At 40.6% G+C, this 22,744-nt stretch overlaps 2 protein-coding genes across 5 annotated transcripts in view; one reads left to right on the top strand and one right to left on the bottom strand.

The window, feature by feature from the left end:
• LOC123519833 (immunoglobulin domain-containing protein oig-4-like) overlaps positions 1–12,047 on the bottom strand; it is a 70,991-nt gene extending 58,944 nt beyond the window's left edge. Inside the window, exon 1 of one of the 3 annotated variants that reach the window (XM_045281360.1) lies at positions 11,897–12,047. The gene's annotated coding sequence lies outside the window, so the exon portion shown is untranslated. Of the gene's footprint in view, positions 1–10,628; positions 10,653–11,896 lie in introns of those variants that run through there. The other 2 variants (XM_045281361.1, XM_045281362.1) reach the window with 2 other exon arrangements.
• LOC123519830 (procollagen-lysine,2-oxoglutarate 5-dioxygenase 1-like) overlaps positions 1–22,744 on the top strand; it is a 210,444-nt gene that overhangs the window by 166,441 nt on the left and 21,259 nt on the right. For both annotated transcript variants that reach the window (XM_045281357.1, XM_045281358.1), the window contains 2 exons: positions 19,235–19,373; positions 19,735–19,917. In XM_045281357.1, the coding sequence (XP_045137292.1) occupies positions 19,235–19,373; positions 19,735–19,917 (322 nt within the window). The remainder of the gene's footprint in view (positions 1–19,234; positions 19,374–19,734; positions 19,918–22,744) is intronic.

The following is a 22,744-nucleotide window of genomic DNA, read 5'->3' as shown; positions in this document are numbered from 1 at the left end:
CCTCCCTTACTGTCCTCCGTTCCCTCTCCTACTTTACTGTTCGCTATAAGTTACTACAGCCATTCACCTTCCACATCCCTCCGTGTGTGTGTGTGTGTGTGTGTGTGTGTGTGTGTGTGTGTGGAGGACACTTGTGATTTTCTTTTGATTGTATGATCTATTTAAATAAGTAAATAGCACACGTGTGTTGGCAGTGATTCATTCTCTCTCTCTCTCTCTCTCTCTCTCTCTCTCTCTCTCTCTCTCTCTCTCTCTCTCTCTCTCTCTCTCTCTCTCTCTCTCTCTCTCTCTCTCTCTCTCTCTCTCTCTCAGCGATCCACCGACTCACTCATTTATCCACCAATTCAGATGTCAATCCACACAACAGTTCACCCACACACCAATTCATTCACCCAACCATTCATTCATCCACAAATACATCCACTAACACATCTCTCTACCCACCCACCCACCCATCCATCCTTCCACTCACCTATTTGCACATCAGTCCAGAGAGAGAGAGAGAGAGAGAGATCTGGGTCCGAGCACATATGAGCTCTTTCTCTTACTTGTACTCATACTCAATAATTTTAGGTGGATACATCGGAGAGTGGAAGTGGGTGGGTAGTTTAATTGTTGGACTGAATGATTTATAGATGGATAGGTTGATGTGTGGATGGGTGAGTGAGTAGGTAGCTTGAAGGAGAATGAGTAGGTAGGTAGGTGTATAGATGGATAGATGAGTGAGTAAATAGATGGATATGTCAATGGGTAGATAATTGATGTGTGGATAGATAGATTGGGTGGATAGACTGAGATGTGGATGGAAGATTGAGTGATGAGTGAGTGGATGATTAGATAAATGGATGTTGGTTGTGTGTAGGTGTGTGGATAGATAGGTGAGTCAATGGGTGTGTAGGTCTCTTTCTCTCTCTCTCTCTCTCTCTCTCTCTCTCTCTCTCTCTCTCTCTCTCTCTCTCTCTCTCTCTCTCTCTCTCTCTCTCTCTCTCTGACCCTCTTCATATTATCTTTTCTCGATGATGGTGATGACTTTTGTCCATCTTTTTATTTATCCTTTTTTTCCTTCTTTTGTTTCTTTGTTTGCTCTTGTTTTGTTTTGTGTTTGGAGATTGGCGGCCTCGAGGGGATTGCATTACGTCCCCTCGTGAGTCCATCAGGCCTCGCCCTCCCCTCTTCCCTCTCTCCCTCCCCCCTCCCCCTCTCCTCTTCCTTCTCTTCCTCCTCTCTTCCTTCCTTCCCTTATTCCCTTCACTTCACTCATTTCCTCTTATTTTTCTCATTTTTCCCGTGTGTGTGTGTGTGTGTGTGTGTGTGTGTGTGTGTGTGTGTGTGTGTGGGGAGAGGAGAGAGAAACTGTCTGTCTAACCTTCTTTTAGTGTGTCATTCTCTCTCTCTCTCTCTCTCTCTCTCTCTCTCTCTCTCTCTCTCTCTCTCTCTCTCTCTCTCTCTCTCTCTCTCTCTCTCTCTCTCTCTCTCTCTCTCTCTCTCTCTCTCTCTCTCTCTCGTGATCATTCTTTTCCTTTTTAATATCTTAAATGTCTTTACCGTCATCATTTTTCCTATCCTGACCCTTCTTGGTGTCTTTTTCCTTCCTCTTTCCTCCCTCTTATTCCTTCTTCCTCCTTTTTCTTCCCTCGGGTCACTATTTACTTTTTTTTCGCTCTCTTTCCTTTCCATTCCTTCCTCCCTCTCTTACCTCCTTCCTCAAAACTTTTTCCCTTACCCTTCCTTTCCCTCCTCTTGCCTCTTACCGAATATCTTCCTCCTTCCTCAGTATTTTTTTTTCTTTCCCCTTTCCTTCATTTCCCATGTCTGTTTCGTCCGTTAGCCCGCCATTCCCTTCCGGTGCGCTGAAGGGGTTCGCTTCGCCCTTGCAGACCCGCCGCCGAGGCAGCTAATGGGATAAACGCAAACTTCAGAGCCGCTCTAATGACGTGACTACACCGGCTTGCCGCACACAGAGAGGAGGAAGGTTTGATGATCTGGCGGCGGGATGCATTTACACACACACACACACACACACACACACACACACACACACACACACACACACACACACACACACACACTCATGCACGGTATCAGTTGGCTGTGACAGGCGGTTGCATAGAAAAAAAAATGTTCGCGAGTCTTTAGATAATGACGTTGCTTTTTTTATATACAGAGAGAGAGAGAGAGAGAGAGAGAGAGAATTAACGAAGTATCCATTAAAATACACATGATTTGAAGTATCTAAAATATCTTCCACGTATATGAGCGACCCCTCTTATCTAAACCACTGCCATCCTACCTTATTGCGTCTGTTATCTCTACCTTCCCATCAGTAAGTGGCTTTTTCATTCGTATTACAGTCGCGTAGTTACTCCATGAATTAGGGGACACTATCAAACAAGCTGTGCCGAAATATAGATTCAGATGTTTATTTAGAAGATATTTGCGAAAGGGTCTGATATGGATGGCAGTTTCGTTTGTGAGTGTGAAGTGCGTGGAGCTACATTGAGGAAGGTGCGGGAGGGGATGAGACGACCCGGCAAATTTGTATAATGTTCCACAAAGGTTCGGGTCTTCTTTCATCAGAGATACTGTTGAAGTTAAACAGTGTTTGGGGAGGATTAGGCGAAACTTGCTATTTTACTTTACTCTTCTACGTTTGCTGATGTGTTCATCCTTCATTAAACTTAGGAGTACTGTGAAAAGTGTTTGCATGAACAGAAAGAATCAAAAGAAGAAAAGAAAAGAGGAAAGTAAGAACAGAAAATAGGGTTTGATTTTTTCTTAGTAAATGCTGTTCAAAATAAATGAAAAATAAGTCTTTTCACTCAAGTTAATAAGTTTACTGGTGTGGTCATCCTTCATTAAACTTAGAAGTACGTGAAAAATGTTTGCATCACATAGAAAAATTAAAGGAAGAGAAGAAAAGAAAGGAGGAAAGAAATAACAAAAAATAGAGGTTAAGTTCAAGGTTACTAATCCATTTTAAAAGACTGCTCAAAACGAATAAATAAGAAGCTGTCCGTAGATGACTGAACAGTAAAGCACCGATCAGTGTCAGTGAGCATGTAACGGAGTGTGTGCCGGGGGGAGGTGGGGAGCCAATGAGACACAGGACTGTTACCTTAAAGAAAACGGTGACCTTTATTGAATAGGGAGCGACCCGTTCACCTGCGCCACGCCTTGTGCTTAACCCTTACCCCCCCTCCCCTCCTACCCCTACTTACCTTCCCACCTCCCCACTCCCCCTCCTCCACCAAGGTAGTGCGGCCCTGTGAACAATGGCGCCCGTATACAGAGAAGGTCACTGCGCTAATTGGAGTGGCGTAAGTCAACTCGTTCAGTACGTGTTTGTGTTTATGTGTGTGTTTGTTTATGATGATGGAATGTTGTGTGTGTGTGTGTGTGTGTGTGTGTGTGTGTGTGTGTGTGTGTGTGTGTGTTTCTTTGGTGTCAAATTATGATGGTGTTATTATTTAGGTATTGCAGTGTCGTATTTTTATTTGTTCTATTTTATTTATATATTTATTTATTTATTTATTTATTTATTTATTTATTTGTCTCCGAGTTATATGTTGTTATTTCATTCAGTTAGCCACTGAATTATAATCTGTTAAATTCATCTGTCTCGTCAAATGATTACTGAGATTAGCCATCCAGTCAGTCATTCCTACATTCATTCAGCTAATCAGTAATTTAGTCTCACCTTCAGTCCATCAGTTAACCAGTCAGTTATGTCTATCGCCCAAAGCTACTCACTCACTCACTAAATCAGTCATATATCCTTATATAAACCAGTCAGTCTATCAGTCGGTCAGGCAGCCAGTCAGTCAATCCTTGAATGGATAAATATAGGAAAAATAAATAAATCTTACCTTCTGTTTTTTATGCCAATTACATCACCACCACCACCACCACCACCACCACCACCCAATACAGTGCATTTCCCCATTCCATTCCCATTGCGTAAATCATTCCCATCTGCTTCACAACCCTCTCGACAAAAGAACATTTACCTTTTTTTTTTTTTTTTTTTTTTTTTTTTTGTCTTCCCTACTTTTCTCCCTTCCTCCTTCCTCCATTTCTTCCTACTTTACCTCGTCACTCGTGTTTCACGGTTACTTCTCATCTTTCCCTTTCAAACCTCGGCGTCAGATTAGCTCCATATGCGAGGAAGGGGAAGAAAAGAAAAACGCTGGAAATTAATAACTTGGGTGTGTTATTCAAGGAGTGCGCGGTACAGTGAATGGAAGTAAACATTGTAAAGTATTCATCTCTGAGCTTCAAGAACTCTAGGAAAGGGAAACACTGACCTTTGTGAACTCTAGTTAAGGTCAAGTACCGTCGGGTTACGATTACAAGTGTTTACTAAAAGGGATTTCAAATAGTGGATTTTTATGTTGCGTCCCTACCAGACTGTTTTATTTGGCTGCACTACTGTATACTTGACGTTAAATGAAGGGAAGAGAAATGTGTATGGATGTGCGGAAGACATTACCACGAGGACTTTCAAACAGCAGCAGACTTACATCTTCCCTCATTTCCTGCATGTGTGATTTGGCTGCACTGCTCTACGTTAAGCTGAAGGGAAGAGGAATGTTTGTGAATGCAGCGAAGATAGACAAGGAGAAGAATATTAAAGCATCTACATAATTCAATCCTGCGTTCATACCGGAGAAAAGAAACAGAGTAACAACATCATAAAAGCAGAGAAAAGTTTAATGTACGTATTATTTGTAAAGATGAGCTTTTCTCTATTTATTTCGTTCTTTTAATACTTCAAGTCAGTGTGATGATGTTAGAGGAAGAGTAGCTGCAACTTGAGGGAGAGAAAGGTCTTATTTTACGTAATCTACGAATAAGTTGTTTTTTTCTTCTTTATCCTTTAGTTAACTCTTCATATATCAACGTCAAATCACTTTGTCAGTTAGAATTTATCGTAATCATATGGACATCCTCACTTGCCCTCCATAACTCGGTAAAGACGCAAGAGAGCTTCGTGCCACGTCCCGCTCTGACTCCCACCCGGCGCAAGGAACCAATGAGGCGGCGACAGGCGGGGTCTGCATGAGGAGCCGCCGCTGTGTGAAGAAGACAGAAGTACAGTCCTGCGGCACATCCACTTTAACCCTTTCCTCCCTGCCTGCTGAAGGACGCTGATTGCGGGGAACAAAGGGAGTGATGACAGATTCTTGTGGAGGAGGAGGAGGGGATGGAGCAGGAAAAGGAAGTGGATAAGATGGTGATGGCGGCGGTTTTGTAATAGGTGTGTGTGTGTGTGTGTGTGTGTGTGTGTGTGTGTGTGTGTGTGTGTGTGTGTGTGTGTGTGTGTGTGTGTAATTCACCCAGCCAGCCTTCCCCATTACGAAGCGAGCTCAGAGCTCATAGACTGATCTTCGGGTAAGACTGAGACCACAGCACACTCCACACACCGGGAAAGCGAGGCCACAACCCCCCCCAGTTACATCCCGTACCTACTTGTTGCTAGGTAAACAGGAGCTACACATTAAGAGGCTTGCCTATTTGCCTCGCCGCGCCTGGGATTTGAACCCGAGCCTTTTCGGTTGTGAGCCGAGCGTGTGTGTACGCGCGCATACTAGTACTGTACAAAGCTTGAACTATGCTTGCACTGTTGTGTTTTTATATTCAAGCAAAACCAGACTTCCATAAAAAAAAAAAAAAAAAAAAAAAAAAAAAAATTATCCCTAACTGCACTTGCTTCTTACTTGTTTATATGTATGCCTGCTCTGCCTTTATATATATATATATATATATATATATATATATATATATATATATATATATATATATATATATATATATATATATATATATACACATATACCTTTCCTCGCTCGAGTTACATCCATATCTCTACTTGTCTTCGCGGGAAACTCGACTCCGTTCACATCACTCAGGCATCGGGTCCTCCTCAGTTTGTTCCTCTCTCCATAAGACCCACCAAGTCTCCTTCCTCTCTCAGTGGCACGGCACGGTCAGGTCTTCTCCGCCTCCCTTCTTCCCTCATCGTGTTTATTGGTTGATCAGACTATGTGGGTGTCGTGTTTACTCTTTCTCGTGTTTCCTCTGAAGTTGTTTTACTCTATTTGCAACTGCTGTTATTTTTTTCATTTGTTCATTTATACGTTCATCCTTATTTTACTGTACTTTATTTGATTTGTTGTATTTTCATTATTTTTTTCTTATTTTATCATTATTTATCTTTTTCTCTGTTGCAATATATTAAAACTGCTAAACTTGGATGACTTATTGCTGTTCCGTGTATTATTTCCAGAGTGTGTGTGTGTGTGTGTGTGTGTGTGTGTGTGTGTGTGTGTGTGTGTGTGTGTGTGTGTGTGTGTGTGTGTGTTAGAATGACGAAAGTATGTATCATGAGAGAAAGAAAGACAGTGACGAGGGCTAGAAATTATAATATCATAAAAACATGTATTAAAGACGCACAGTATTAAAAAATAAGAAAGAATTCCGAAACTAAATTAGATAAAGAAGAGGAAACGAAAAACTCCTCAGAACTACGTAGAAAATAAAACTTACTCATCAAGCTAAACAAATGTAAGAAAAACTAGAAGCATAGAAATAGAATATGAGAAAGATGAAGTCAGTTGCAAAGGGAGCAGAGGCATTGGGAGGGAGAGAAAACAAGAAGAGGAGGAAAGGCATGGAATATCTTAAAAGGATTCTTGGATATCGTGAAGGTAAAGAAGGAAAATGGTTAGTGAGGGAGAAGGAAAGGGATGGTATAGAAGTATGGAAGAATATTGTGTAGGCGAGAAAGAAAACGCGAGACGAAAGAGGGATGAAAAGAAAGGAGAAAAGGTACGAATAGAGAAGCACAGAATGTCATGAAGGAAGTGAAGAAAACGAAACATACAGAAGGAATGAATGGAGAGATATAGAAGAAATGTTTGTCTATATATCTATTGTGGATTGAGAGAGAGAGAGAGAGAGAGAGAGAGAGAGAGAGAGAGAGAGAGAGAGAGAGAGAGAGAGAGAGAGAAAGAGAGAGAGAGAGAGATTATAGAAGCACAGAATATGAGAAGGGAGGAAAGAAAACGAGATTCAGAGAGAAAGAGAGGAGGGAGATGGGGAAAAAGAATAGTCTGTCGTTTGAGTAAAGAAGGAAGGAGGAGAGACGTTACGAGTATAGAAGTACAGAACATGAAGGAAAGAAACGCTACAGAAGGGAAAGCTGTCTGGTTGTCTGTCTGTCTGTCTGCCATGAAGTGAAAGAGGTACTAGAGACGTAGAGGGTAGGAAAGGAAGGCTGTCTGTCTGCCTGTCTGTCATGTAGAGAGAGGGGGGGGAGGAATGGAAGAGGAGAGCCGGGCCAATCTAGCTCGTGTCTCACCGCCGCTGAAGGGGCTTTGGGAGGCCATTACACCGCCGTTAGCGTCATCTCCGGACTCCACTTCTTTCAAAATTGGATTGAAAATCGCTTCTCGGCGTGAATATGTCCGCTGAGGTGCCGAAACAGAACCACGTAAGAATGTTGAGTGGGAGGGAGGGAGGTGTAGAGTGGCGGATGAGAGAGAGAGAGAGTGTGTGTGTGTGTGTGTGTGTGTGTGTGTGTGTGTTTGTGTAATTCACTGTTTGATCTGCTGCAGTCTATGACGAGACAGCCAGACGTTACCCTACGGAACGAGCTCAGAGCTCATTATTTCCGATCTTGGGATAGGTCTGAGACCAGGCACACACCACACACCGGGACAACAAGGTCACAATTCCTCGATTTACATCCCGTACCTACTCACTGCTAGGTGAACAGGGGCTACACGTGAAAGGAGACACACCCAAATATCTCCACCCGGCCGGGGAATCGAACCCCGGTCCTCTGGCTTGTGAAGCCAGCGCTCTAACCACTGAGCTACCGGGCCGTGTGTGTGTGTGTGTGTGTGTGTGTGTGTGTGTGTGTGTAAGGGAACGGCGGATGGGATCTCTGGTGGAAGGCATGACAGCCTGGCAGGTGGTGCTGCCTCGTCCTGTCGTCCCCTACCGATGGTGTTTTACTGCTTGCTGTGATCACGTTTTTTTTTTTTTTTTTTTTTTTTTTTATTATTATTATTATTATTATTTATGTTTTTTAATTTCTTTTCACACGGCAGAGACAGGCTGTGTGCGAAAACTATTGAAAAATATAAAGAAAAAAGCTCTTAAAATAGCACTTAGGAAGAAAACAGGAGAAAAGGTGTGTCAGTCCACCAGTCAAGTTTTCGATTAATTCATTGATTGAAGGCATCACGACAGTGATGGGAGGCGGTGGCATAGTGGATAAGGTGGTGAGCGTGGGATCGGGCAGACGTCCACGCGTAGGTTCGAATCCCACCACGTACAGCCTTAAAACACTTTGCCATTTGTCGAGTGGTTTAAAGTTACCTACATATCACCATGATACCCAGGTTCTAGGTGGTTACACTCAAGATGAGCTTGGGCGGTGATATGGGCCCTAATATGGGTACCACTATAAATAAAATTGCCTGCGCCACTAATGGGCGGAAGCTGAACAGCGCTTCCCATACACTCTTCAAGTGTGCCTACAGGCTCTATAGACCTTACCGTAAAAAAAAAAAAAAAAAAAAAAAAATTACATATATTATGTAGCGTTGTCTTACTGATTGTAATTGATAATGTTCTTGTTACATAACTGAGACACACTACAACATTTAGTTCCAGAATATTGGATGGTGTGTAAAAACAAGTGACGAGGCGCAGTGGCGGAGGCGCTATGAGGTGCTAAGGTAATCGTGAATGGTGAAACTCTGGAGCAGATAGCGATGTTCGATATCTGGACGTGATGGGTATTGATGCACGGTGGAGCAGAGGGGAGGGAGAGGTTAGGTGGTAACAGCTGACCCAAGCATCTATGTACCTTTGACGACCGGAAGTATCGCAGGATGGGAAGAAAGACAAGTTAAAGATGATAATAAAATAGAAACGTGGATTGAAAGCGTGCAGTGTTCGACGATGTGAGATATAGAAAGATCCAGAAAAGAAAATGTAGAGAGGAATAATAAGCGTCTGAGATCTGTAGAGATGTGGAGATAGTTAATCATATTTGTTGGAAATTATAGTGGATTATGGCTAGGATGGAGGATGGAAGACGAAGCAGATGTTTGAGGAACCTAGAGAGCCTCGGAAAAAGACTGTATGTACATATAGATAATTGTTGTGGTTGTTAAGCAGGACAGAAGCGAAGCAGATGATGGTGGCCTTGAGAGAGCTTCGGAAAGGAAACACTGTGTACGGATGGATTGTTATGTTTGAGTCTTTTTTTATGTAAGAAGGGAAACCTGCCAAGGACAATAAAAACTGTGATACAGAAAGACCCACTGAGGTGCCGCTCCCTAAACAAGTGAAAAGGAAAGGATATAGGCTGGTATAGAAGACATCAGTTTTTTTTTTTTTTTTTTTTTTTTTTTTTTTTTTTTTTGTGTGTGTGTGTGTGTGTGTGAAGGAAGAGAGTTGTCTAGAGAACAGGCTGTGACTGTCCCCTTGTGTTATGAGGGTAGTTGTCGCGTTCATAGCTGTGAGGCACGGTACGGTCTTTAGTATAGTGGAACAGGACAACATATTTCGGTGAAATCGCTTGTGAATTTGAAAACGTGAACGGTAAGACAGAGAGAGAGAGAGAGAGAGAGAGAGAGAGAGAGAGAGAGAGAGAGAGAGAGAGAGAGAGAGAGAGAGAATGCTTTTATTAATATATGGTATTTCGGCAGGAGCAAAGATTAGTCTCCCATCAGCATGGATATCTCCCCCAAGTCATTAACCATAAAACGGGCGTCGATCAAAGTCCAGTTTGTTCAAGAATTTTTTACGTTTTAATACCAACACGAGTTGTTTAATCTACTTCCGTGCGTCGTAACAAATACCAATAAATATACTTCACGCCAGTCGGCAGTGCACACGACTCATCATTGTCAACGGTTTTGTTTTACTTCACTGTAAACGTTAATGTTCTTAATATACTTCACTGCAGCAGATGCTGTGTACACAGTATATGCTTTTGGTAACAAATTTAAACTTGTATGACGTAATGCCTATTGATAGTTGTCAGACTAGATCACTATCATTCTAAATTTGATTCCGGCGTCTCGTTTTACATAATTTGGCTTGAGAATAAAAATTATTTTTCACAAGCTGGAGTTGCTTTTGACGCATGGAAATCAAACCACTTACCGCGCTTCAAAACGCACCGCTAGTTTGGTAGAAAAAAAAAATACTCGTGTGTGTGTGTGTGTGTGTGTGTGTGTGTGTGTGTGTGTGTGTGTGTGTGTGTGTGTATATATATATATATATATATATATATATATATATATATATATATATATATATATATATATATATATATAATTTTTTTTTTTTCAAGTGAATCAAATTAGATAATTAAAAACGAACCTTTGACTTTGCCTCCATGGCGCCCAGCCTCCAGCAAAGATTTGAAAGTGGCAATGTGAGGAATGACAGTGAAATATTTCTGTGAACGTTCCCAGCTCCTCAAGGTCTCCAGTGAGTTGTACTTGCCATATTAATATCAAGCCAGTCTGTGTTTTATCTTGTGGCCCAAGGAGCTGAGCCTTTCCAGGAGTGTCCCGCAATGGAGTACTACACCGTCCACTTACCTTGAGGCAGCGGTGCGGTGCCTTGAGAGTGATCTTGGTGAATCTTGAAACACTGCGTGCAAGGGAATACAGTGTTGGTTCTTAGAGGAGGCGCCAGTGTGTCACTTGCTTTAACATAACACCACGGTGATTGAAAATTTAAGTAACAATAAATAACACTAATATGTATCGGTAAGCATGACCTCTGCCACCATGACTGTAAAGAAAGAATTGGTGCAGCTGGAGGCACCTGACAGCCCGCCAGGTGGCTGATTAAGAGGCGCCTAGTGGAGAACATGACACCACCTGACACTTGACTCCGACAGCGACCCTCTGGAGTACCACCTGCGCCCGCCCCTTTCCCTCCCGCCCTCCCGCCCACTGTCACTACCCATTGCCCCTTCACTCTATCCATCCTTTTCTCCACTTCTTGTCCTGATTTGTCCTGACCTGTTTCCGCCTGGTGTTTAGCGCGCGCGCACAAACACACACACACACCACACACACACACCACACACACACACACACACACACACACACACACACACACACACACACACACACACACACACACACACACACACACACTTCACCACATGACCCTACCTCCCCAGTGACATGCAAGGCGTAACAGTGGGAATGCTTACGTATCACTATGTATGGCATTGCCGTGGCTGTCCTTTCTCACTTAGATATTTGCTGTGATTCGTGGTCCAGAGTGCAACAGCTACCCTTGTCACCCCACATGCCTCGACTGTGTGTGTGTGTGTGTGTGTGTGTGTGTGTGTGTGTGTGTGTGTGTGTGTGTGTGTGTGTGTGTGTGTGTGTGTGTGTACACACACACACACACACACACACACACACACACATATATATATATATATATATATATATATATATATATATATATATATATATATATATATATATATATATATATATGTGTGTGTGTGTGTGTGTGTGTGTGTGTGTGTGTGTGTGTGCGTGCGTGCGTGTGTGCGTGAGTGCGTGCTCGCACGGATGTTGGTTGTGGTCAGTGAAGGCAAGTTTCCACGTCACGAAGCCTAAAGGCGTGAGGTGTGGTCGCGCCTCCCAGTGTTGCGTCCCGAGCGTCACAGCAACACGTGCGTTGGGTCACACCACGCTGCCCCTCCATCCCTCTACTTCCGCTCCCTCCTCAAAAGTTTTCTTAATTAAACAGTATTTCTGTTTACATAATTAGATGCTATAAAGTTTTCCTGTTCACGTTTTAAAGTATCGCACTTAAGAAAGTAGTGTTGGTGATGCACCTTGGCGAGTGTTGATTGCACGTGTGGTGACGTGCCGGCGCGTGCTGCTCACTGTCCTACCTGGCAGCGGCAGTGGTATGTGGCGTGGAGGTAGTGGTGTGGCGGTGGTGTGGCCACGGCAGGGATGAGGACAAACTGGGAGGTGCGGCCTCCCAGCCTCGCCTCATATACCTCGCAGACAGCTCCGCCCCTCCACTTCCTCCTCCCCTCGCGCCTCTACCTGGCCCGCCCTCCCTCACCTCCACCTGCTGACTCCCATCGCTCCAACCCTTCTGCTGCTCGCCGCCCCTAACCTGGCCGACACTTACCAGTTCCTACTTCTCTTTTGCTTTCTCTTCACTTTCATCCGTCGCTCATGTCTTATTTCCTCTGGCAAAAGTTGTAATTATTATTTTTCTTTACATCTTACTCTTCTTCACCTCCCTCACCTGCCACCATGCAGGCCTCCTCAGACCCATCTATGAATCTGTCACAGTCCCAAACCCCCAACCCCTGCCCTGCCTGCCTCACTCCACTCCGGTATCCTGCCCTTGTCAACATGTCAGCCTGTCCTCATTACCCTCCTCCTCTCCCCTGCCCCCTGTCAATTTCCCTACCTTCCTGCCAATCACGAGTGTCGCTGTGACAGGAAGAGCTTCGCAAACATGAGACAAAACCACAGCTGCGCAATTTCCTACAGCGTATGGTGACGGTTGTGTCGATTAGATTGAATGCTTGCTTTCCTTCCCTTCGCCTTCGTCAGACTTTGCTGCCGGAGGAGGAGAAGGATGTTTGGTGTTGAGGTGTTTTCTTTTGGTGCTTAACTGTTTGCTTTCTTTGGTGTTTAACTTTAGCGATGGTTTTGTTTTTGTTTTGTTTTTATCTCGTTTAACTTTTCTTGGTAAATGCGTTTCTCTCTCTCTCTCTCTCTCTCTCTCTCTCTCTCTCTCTCTCTCTCTCTCTCTCTCTCTCTCTCTCTCTCTCTCTCTCTCTCTCTCTCTCTCTCTCTCTCTTTTATCTTCGAATTTTCCGATTTGTGATTTTTTTCATAAAAAGACATACATACATGCATACATACGTATGTACGTAAGAACATAAGAAAATGAGGGAAGCTGCAAGAGGCCATCAGGCTCACACGTGGCATTCCCTGTATGAGCATACCGTATATCCACTCATCATCCACATCCATATATTTGTTTAATCTTAAAGTTCCCTATTGTCTTACCAATAAAAATGTGATTGAGTCCGTTCCATTCATCAATCACTCTATTTGAGAACCAGTTCCTTACCATCTCTTTCCTAAACCTAAATTTGTCAAGTTTGAGCCCATTACTTCTGGTTCTATCCTGGCTACTGATCCTAAGAACTTTGCTATGTCCACCCATATACCACTCAAATACTTCAGTCAGATCGCCTCTTAACCTACATCTCTCTAAGGAATGCAAGTTTATCAGCTTCAATCTCGCTTCGTAGGGAATATCATATCCCTCATCCCCTGTACCCTTTTAGTCATTCTCCTTGGCACTTTTATATAATATGGTGACCAGAACTGGGCAGCATAAACTAGATGCGGTCTGACCAGCGCCAAATATAACTTTGATATTACCTCAGGACTTCTGCTTTTAACACTCCTAAAAATGACTAGTGTGTGTGTGTGTATATATATATATATATATATATATATATATATATATATATATATATATATATATATATATGTATATGCCTTACTTCTAGCCTTTATGCATTGTTTTCTCAGATCAAAATCAGGACTAATTATAACTCATAAATCTACCAGATCCTCGTCGCCTATTACTTACGTACCTAGTGTGTGTGCGTGTATTTCCTCTACCTACGCTAAGTACTTTACATCTGTTAATGTTAAACTGCATTTGCTATCTATTTGTGCATTCTTTCATCCTATCCAAATTTGCCTGTAAAGCGATGGCATCCGAATTGATTAATCTTTCTATCTTCATGTTATCTGCAAATATACTGATATTACTACTAATTCCACTATCCAAATCATTAATATGTATAAAAATTAGCAACGTCTGTAAAGCTGATGCCTGTGGCACCCCATTAATTACATGACCCCATTCGGAATTAGAGCCGTTTAGTACAACCGTAGCTCAGCCACGACCTTATCCCACCAAAGGTTTTACCGTCTATCCCTTGCACCATAACTCTTTTCAAGAGGCTCTGATGTGGCAACTTATCAATTGCTTTACTAAAATCTGGGTATAGGATGTCTTAATTATCTCCATTTTCTGCCGCCTTGTAAACTTTACTATAAAAACTCATCAAGTTTATAAGGCAAGACTTTACTTTCGTAAAGCCATGTTGTGAGTTCTCTCTCTCTCTCTCTCTCTCTCTCTCTCTCTCTCTCTCTCTCTCTCTCTCTCTCTCTCTCTCTCTCTCTCTCTCTCTCTCTCTCTCTCTCTCTCTCTCTCTCTCTCTCTCTCTCTCTCTCTCTATATATATATATATATATATATATATATATATATATATATATATATATATATATATATATATATATATATATATATATATGTATATATATATATATATATATATATATATATATATATATATATATATATATATATATATATATATATATATATATATATATATACCATGTGGGCTTTTCACGGGAATTTATGGGCTAAAGGAGATACTTTTTGGGGTACCTCCTATCTCAAACCCCACCCGCTAGGAGCCCGTTGTCCCGAGTGAGGAACCCCAACCTACACTCGGACCGTGGACAAGATTCGAACCCGTGCGCTTGGAGACCCCTCGGACCCCAAAGCACGCATGGTTCCACTGCTTATCTAAATGCTATCTGATGTTCCTAGCTATTGCTGACCCCATTAATTTACCTACAATTTAAGTTAAGCTGACAGATCTATAATTAGATGTTAGGGTTTTATCTCCTTTCTTAAAGATGGGTACAACATTGGCTTGCCTTCACATTACCAGTACCTCACCTGAGTGTTGTGATTTCCTAAAGACAGAAATTGACGGTTCACTAACGACCTCTTTGCATTTCTACGTGTTTTGCAGGGTGAAGACAGATAAAATACACACACACACACACACACACACACACACACACACACACACACACACACACACACACACACACACACACGGCCCGGTAGCTCAGTGGTTAGAGCGCTGGCTTCACAAGCCAGAGGACCGGGGTTCGATTCCCCGGCCGGGTGGAGATATTTGGGTGTGTCTCCTTTCACGTGTAGCCCCTGTTCACCTAGCAGTGAGTAGGTACGGAATGTAAATCGAGGAGTTGTGACCTTGTTGTCCCGGTGTGTGGTGTGTGCCTGGTCTCAGGCCTATCCGAAGATCGGAAATAATGAGCTCTGAGCTCGTTCCGTAGGGTAACGTCTGGCTGTCTCGTCAGAGACTGCAGCAGATCAAACAGTGAATTACACACACACACACACACACACACACACACACACACACACACACACACACACACACACACACACACGTAGATACAGCTGTGAGATGAGAGAAAGGTCACTTGATTCAGCGCCTCAAGTGTTTATACTATATATATATATATATATATATATATATATATATATATATATATATATATATATATATATATATATATATATATATATATATATATATATATATATATATATATATATATATATATATATATATAAAAGGAAAATCTGCCGAGATCAACAAAAGCAATTAAACAAAAAGGTCCACTGAAATGCCAATCCTTGAAAAGGGTCAATGGAGTTGGCCAAAAGAATAGAATAAATGTCTTGAAATCTTCCTCTTAAATTAGTTCAGGTTATAGATATATGGAAAAACGGAAGGAGGCAGAGTTTATCAGAGAAAGGGATGAATGATTGTTAGTTCACTCTTCCGTCAGAGAGGTGGTCGGAATAGAGGTGAGAGAAATAAAGTCTTGTGCAGAGAAGCCACTGGAGGGAAGGTAAACAGTTAGCAAGATCAGAAGAGCAGTTGGCATGAAAATAGCAATAGAAAGTAGCAAGAGATGCAACATTGTGACAGTGAGAAAGTGGGTGAAGACACTCATATATATATATATATATATATATATATATATATATATATATATATATATATATATATATATATATATATATATATATATATATATATATATATATATATATATATATATATATATATATATATATATATATATATATATATATATATATATATATATATATATATATATATATATATATATATATATATATATATATATATATATATATATATATATATATATATATTGAACCTCTATGGCGAGTTGTTCATCCACTGAGCGATATGCAGTTACCGTACAAGATATTTTATCCTAAAAAATTGTCCTTATGAAACATTGAATCCCTTTTATAGATGAAATTTAGTTTTGTTTAACTTAGATAATATTTGAGAAAGTATATTTAACAAGAGAAATATTTGAGAAAGTAAATTTACCTTTATTCACCTAGATTTCGTTTATTTAATCACACATTAACTTTTTTTTTCAGTAAGTAATAACTAAGAGTAAATTTTACCTAAAATTCACCTAAATATCGTTTTTCAATTTCACATAAAATATTGATCCTGAAAATGAAAGGTAGGACAGTAGTCTACTTTTATTTTATCCGTATTGTTGTTGTTACGGTTTTTTTTTTTTTTCTTCTTTTTCTTTTCGTTTCTTTTTGGTAGGAGGGCAAATATAAACGATTAATGCAGTAAATGATCATTTGGAAACGTAAATTTTCCCCGTATTTCAGTTAGTTGTTGTTTTAATTAGCATGAAAACTTGTAATGCAGTAAGTGATGTTTGGAAAAGTAAATTACGCCTCTAGTTCATCTATATATCATTTTTCAATCACACATAAACCTGTAATACAGTGGAGACTGGAGCAGTGAGACGGCGGACGCGCTGCCCTGCTGTGCTGGGTGTCGGTTGCCCTGACAGGTGACAGGAAGGAGTGAGAGATGGCCCAGCAGCCAGTGGCGCTAACCACTTCACCACTACCACTCCATTAATGACAGGCGCGGCAGGAATAAACGTGAAATGACAGTTATGGCGTGCCTGTAGTAGATAGTGTAAAGTAGATGTTAAGTAGTTGTGTATCAGTTAACTGCTGGCAATAAAAAGAAAAAATAATTAAATTGAATAATAAAGATGAATAAGAATGTAAGAAAAATGGTTGAAACGACATTTGAGTGACTCTCTCTCTCTCTCTCTCTCTCTCTCTCTCTCTCTCTCTCTCTCTCTCTATATATATATATATATATATATATATATATATATATATATATATATATATATATATATATATATATATATCTTACTGATCTTACTGATGCATGAAAGATACAAATGAATAAATAAAAATGCTAAAAAGAAACTGAGGATTAGAATTGAGTAGTGAATGGATCTGTGTTCTTGGTACGAATACCCGTGTCTTCACTCGCGCATTATACCATATTCTTACTCACATCAGCAATTTTTTGGCGGGTATGAAGGCGGCTTGATTTATTTTGCGTAGTATGTATGTATGTACGTACAATTACACCACTGCGTATGTTCTGATGTCCCTTTCCTTAGCTGCATTTCCCGATACTGTGTTATCTTGCGACCCGCATGTTATCTATACTGACCCTGAGATAACCTGTTTCCGGAAACTGCTACTCTTGTGTTATCAGTACCCAAGTGTCATCAGTCTCTGTGTGTGATTTTCTCTGTGTGTGATTTGAAGCGTGATTTGTAGAACGTATCTACACTACAGCTCCTATATAGATGGCTACTTTGTTGTTGTTGTTGTTTTTCTGTGTGCGTGTGTGTGTGTGTGTGTGTGTGTGTGTGTGTGTGTGTTTCACTGTTTGATCTACTGCAGTCTCTGACGAGACAGCCAGACGTTACCCTACGGAACGAGCTAGGCACACACCACACACCGGGACAACAAGGTCACAACTCCTCGATTTATATCCCGTACCTACTCACTGCTAGGTGAACAGGGGCTACACGTGAAAGGAGACACACCCAAATATCTCCACCCGGCCGGGGAATCGAACCCCGGTCCTCTGGCTTGTGAAACCAGCGCTCTAACCACAGAGCTACCGGGTGTGTGTGTGTGTGTGTGTGTGTAGTTAGAGCGCTGGCTTCACAAGCCAGAGGACCGGAGTTGTGACCTTGTTGTCCCGGTGTGTTGTGTGCCTGGTCTCAGGCCTATCCGAAGATCGGAAATAATGAGCTCTGAGCTCGTTCCGTAGGGTAACGTCTGGCTGTCTCGTCAGAGACTGCAGCAGATCAAACAAACAAACAAACACACACACACACACACGTCAGTTCATAGAAAGATAATTAATCGCCGTCAGCTTTTCTAGAAAGAGGAATGGGAGAGCAGTGGAGTGAGAGATATGGGCGGAGGGAATGACAGGGAGCATAAAGCCAAAGAAGCGCCGCCACTGCCTTGTAGCCAAGAAAAGTATTATTATGTAGAAATATTAGTTGTAGTTGTCCACTGTGGCCGCCGCCCCGCCTCCTTGCAGTCCACCACGTGTTGACAACACGACCACCATAGCTGTTACACTTCTGGGGAGTCTCTCTCTCTCTCTCTCTCTCTCTCTCTCTCTCTCTCTCTCTCTCTCTCTCTCTCTCTCTCTCTCTCTCTCTCTTTAAAGAACCACCAAGCAGTTCAGAGCGGAACCAAGATTAATCTGGTGTATATAATGTTAGATGCCTTTTTAAATTTTGATTTTTTTTTTTTTTTTTTTTTTTATTAAGAGTCGCTGGAAACTCAGTACATAGTGAGCTATATTTTTTTTCCCCTATTCCATCTCTTGCTAAAAGTCTTATTTAAGGTCAAAAATTACTTGATGCTATATTCATTGATTTTATAAATTGGTTTACCGTAAATGTAGTTTTTATTTATTTCTGTTTCAGATTACATGTTAATGTTCCTAGGAATTAGACTGATCCAGCAACATTCCTCTAGCCTTCTTTGATCTGCACTCAGAGGAATGAGTCTCCAAATGTATAATGAATGTTCATCTTCATTACTAGTTTTATAGTGAATTACAACAATCTACCTGCATTCCTCTAGCATTCCTTTGATAGTACATATGTTGCAATTAGAGGAACTAGTATCCACGTGTTGTAGTGTGAATGTTCACCCCATTACTTGTTCTACAGACTACATGTACGATATATATTAATGCTTCTTCAAATTACATTAATCCATTAGTATTGCTGCAGTGTTTCTTTTATCTACATATGACGCATGTAGAGGAATTAGTTTTCTGGCAGTGTATTCTACCTGTTCTCTATGTTTGCAGAGGAATCTGGAATGTGCCGTACATCACCGGGGTGTACCTCATCCAGGGCACCGTGCTACGGAATGCAGAGACACGCCCCAACTATATCCACAGGCTGCTGGACGCTGACATGGCCATGGCCGCCAACATGAGAGACAAGGTGTGTTCACACTGCCCGTCTTCTAGCCCTCCTTATGATTCTTGGTTCATTCTCTTTTAGGGGAAGCCTTATCTGTTACCTTGAACTTTTAGTTTGTATGAAATCTTATCCCTTCATATTTTCTTCAGGACTTAGATACGTACCATACTTCATATCAGCAAAGATTTATAAGTGCTCATTACAATACATACATTAGAATTAGTGAATGGAGAATTTATAGTAGATATGAATATTAGTTAAAACTTGTCACTAGTTTTGTATGCTCACTTGAGTACATTAATATTATTGAAACAAATTTACAGTATATGTGGATATAGTTGTGGGTGGAAATTGAGGAGAGCTAACCTGCATTCATGGCCAGGGTGTGTTCATGTATGTGACTAACCTGGAGGAGTACGGCCACCTGGTGGACCCGGACTTCTTCCCCACCAAGTACCTGCACAACGACATGTGGCAGATGAAGGCCAACCGCCGCGATTGGGAGAAACGCTACATCTCTCCCGAGTACTGGCAGGCGCTCAACCCAAACACTCTTAACAAAATGGTACGTTATAACCTCTCGTTTTTGTGCATGCATTTCGTAACTGATATATATAGAAGTTACATTTGTAACACTTTTCATGTTTTATGGTTATATGTGGCATAGGACAAAGGATCTCAACATTCACTCCATCATTAACCCTCTCAGTTTAATGTTTTTTTTTACCACCTTACTTTTCATACACTCTCTTCCTCCCTGTTTTCCTTCTCCCACGAGCGCACGCGCGCACACGCACGGACGTACAGTACAAACGGCCTCTTTCTTTCTACTCTTACTTTTACCTAGACTCCTAGAGCAATATGTCAACTCAAGGGATACCAATTGGTAAACATCGTTGGCCAAAACTCGTGATGTACTATACCTATATTAAGCCACACCTTTCTCAACCCCACTCCATGTCTGCCTCCACATCACCACTACCTTCTTGTTTCTACAGTTCTCATACTATCACCCTACCCTTCCTCATACCCTGTTTCTCTCTCTCTCTCTCTCTCTCTCTCTCTCTCTCTCTCTCTCTCTCTCTCTCTCTCTCTCTCTCTCTCTCTCTCTCTCTCTCTCTCTCTCTCTCTCTCTCTCTCTCTCTCTCTCTCTCTCTCCCATTAAGAACAGTATATACAAAGTAACACACACACACACACACAAAATGGAAATGAAATCAGTAAAAGACCTACAAAAAAATCTAAATGACGAGGATAGACAGAACTTAGAAGAGGAAGTAAAAGAAATCCACAGAATGGGACCATATCAAAGAGGGAACAGTGAGACCAATTAGGATACTACTAAAATCACAAGCAGCAACAGAAGAAATACTATACAGAACAACAAAACTCAGAGAAACAGAAGGTTGCAAAGATATATATATATATATATATATATATATATATATATATATATATATATATATATATATATATATATATATATATATCTTCCTTTCCTCCTCGTTTCTATTTTTCTATATATATATATATATATATATATATATATATATATATATATATATATATATATATATATATATATAAAGAAAAATAAAAACGATGAGGAAAGGAAGAGACACAGCAAACTGGTGACAGAAGCAAGGGAAAAAAATAATGAAAGGTCAGAGGAGGAGAAGGCATTTTTTTGGAGAATTATAGGAGACAGGATAAGGAAATGGCATATCAAAGAGAAGGAATAGGAAAAGTGGAGCAAGTTTAATTAAGAATGATAAGAACAAGAGATTAAAAATGATGTATACCAACATAGATGGGGTTTTATCAAGTAAATTAGAATTAAGAGATTACATAAAGAAAGAAGAACCAGATATTGTATGCCTGGTGGAAACAAAGTTAAATGAGGCAATAAAAATAGACATAGATAAAAGGTATAATATATGGAGGAGAGACAGAGTGGGTAAAAGAGGAGTCATGATGATATTAAGGAAAGAGATGGTGGTAAATCAAGTGGAGTTTGGGGAAGGAAAATCAGAAATACTGTATATTAAGATACATATTAATAAAAAGGAGTTAACAATCATTGGAACATATGTGCCACCAAAAACAAATTCATGGACCAATCAAGAATATAAAGACATGATAGATGACACAATAAGGAGTCTTACAAGAATCATTAAAGAAAGGAGAAAAGTGATATTAGTAGGAGATTTCAACTGTAAGGAGGTGGACTGGGAAAATTATGAAAGTGGTATGGGGGAAGAAGCCTGGGGAGATAGATTCCTGAACCTAATGATAGATAATATGATGGTCCAAAGAGTAAAGGAAAACACAAGATTCAGAGGAAACGATGAGCCGGCAAGATTGGACCTAGTTTTTACAAGGGATATACAAATGAACGATGATATAAGATATAAGTGCCCATTGGGAAAGAGTGACCATGTAATATTAGAAATGGATATAGAAGAGGAAAGGAAGATAGAGATGAATCATACAAAGGAGACCGATTAAATTATAGAAAGGCTGATATTGAGAACCTCAAGAGCTATTTTAAAAACGTAAACTGAGAGATGAAAAACTCAAACGGTTCAAGAGAAATATAACTTATTTTTGGAAATATACAAAACAGGAGTCAGGGAATATGTCCCGAAATATAGACCTAAAGAAGAAGGAAAGAAAGATTGGTTTAATGCAAGGTGTGCTAGGGCAAAGGAGAAAAGAGATGGAGCATGGAAAAGGTGGAGGAGAAATAGAAATCCAGAAAATAAAGAAAACTTCAAAACAGCAAGAAATGAATATGCTAATGTGAGAAAGGAAGAAGAAAGGAACTATGAAAAGGACATTGTCGAAAAATGTAAGGAGCAACCGAAATTGTTCTACAGATTCATAAATGGAAAAATAAGGTAAAAAGAAACAATAGAAAGGTTAAAAGGAGAGAACAGGATGGTTGAAGACCCAAAAAATATGGCAGAACTGTTAAATAGTAAATTTCAGGAGGTCTTTACTAAGGAATCCAAATTCAAAAGACCACAGGGTAATAGAGAGACTATCCATATGCGTTTTGTCCACGAGAGGTGCTGGTGTATTCAAAAGCCTGTCGGTTTGCGTGATACAGCGGGGCTTTCAAACTTGGAAAAAATTACCTGGATAAAATTTCGTTGAAGCGAGTTTGGTGTTCGTTTAACGAGCAGATGGTAGTACAGGCAATCCCCGCTTAACAAAGGGGTTACATTCCTAAAAAAAAACCTTCGTTAAGCGAAACTTCATTAAGCGAACCGATTATAACAAGTTTAACCCTTGACTTGAACTTCCATTGAGAGTAAACAAAGCGAGAGTGCATCAAAGTACAGTGAAAGGTTTAATGAAAGTAAAAATTATGAAGTTAAACATTTAGG

Source organism: Portunus trituberculatus, chromosome 46, assembly GCF_017591435.1.
Source record: "Portunus trituberculatus isolate SZX2019 chromosome 46, ASM1759143v1, whole genome shotgun sequence".
Lineage (NCBI taxonomy): Eukaryota > Metazoa > Arthropoda > Malacostraca > Decapoda > Portunidae > Portunus > Portunus trituberculatus.
This window is presented reverse-complemented; position numbering and strand designations above follow the sequence as displayed.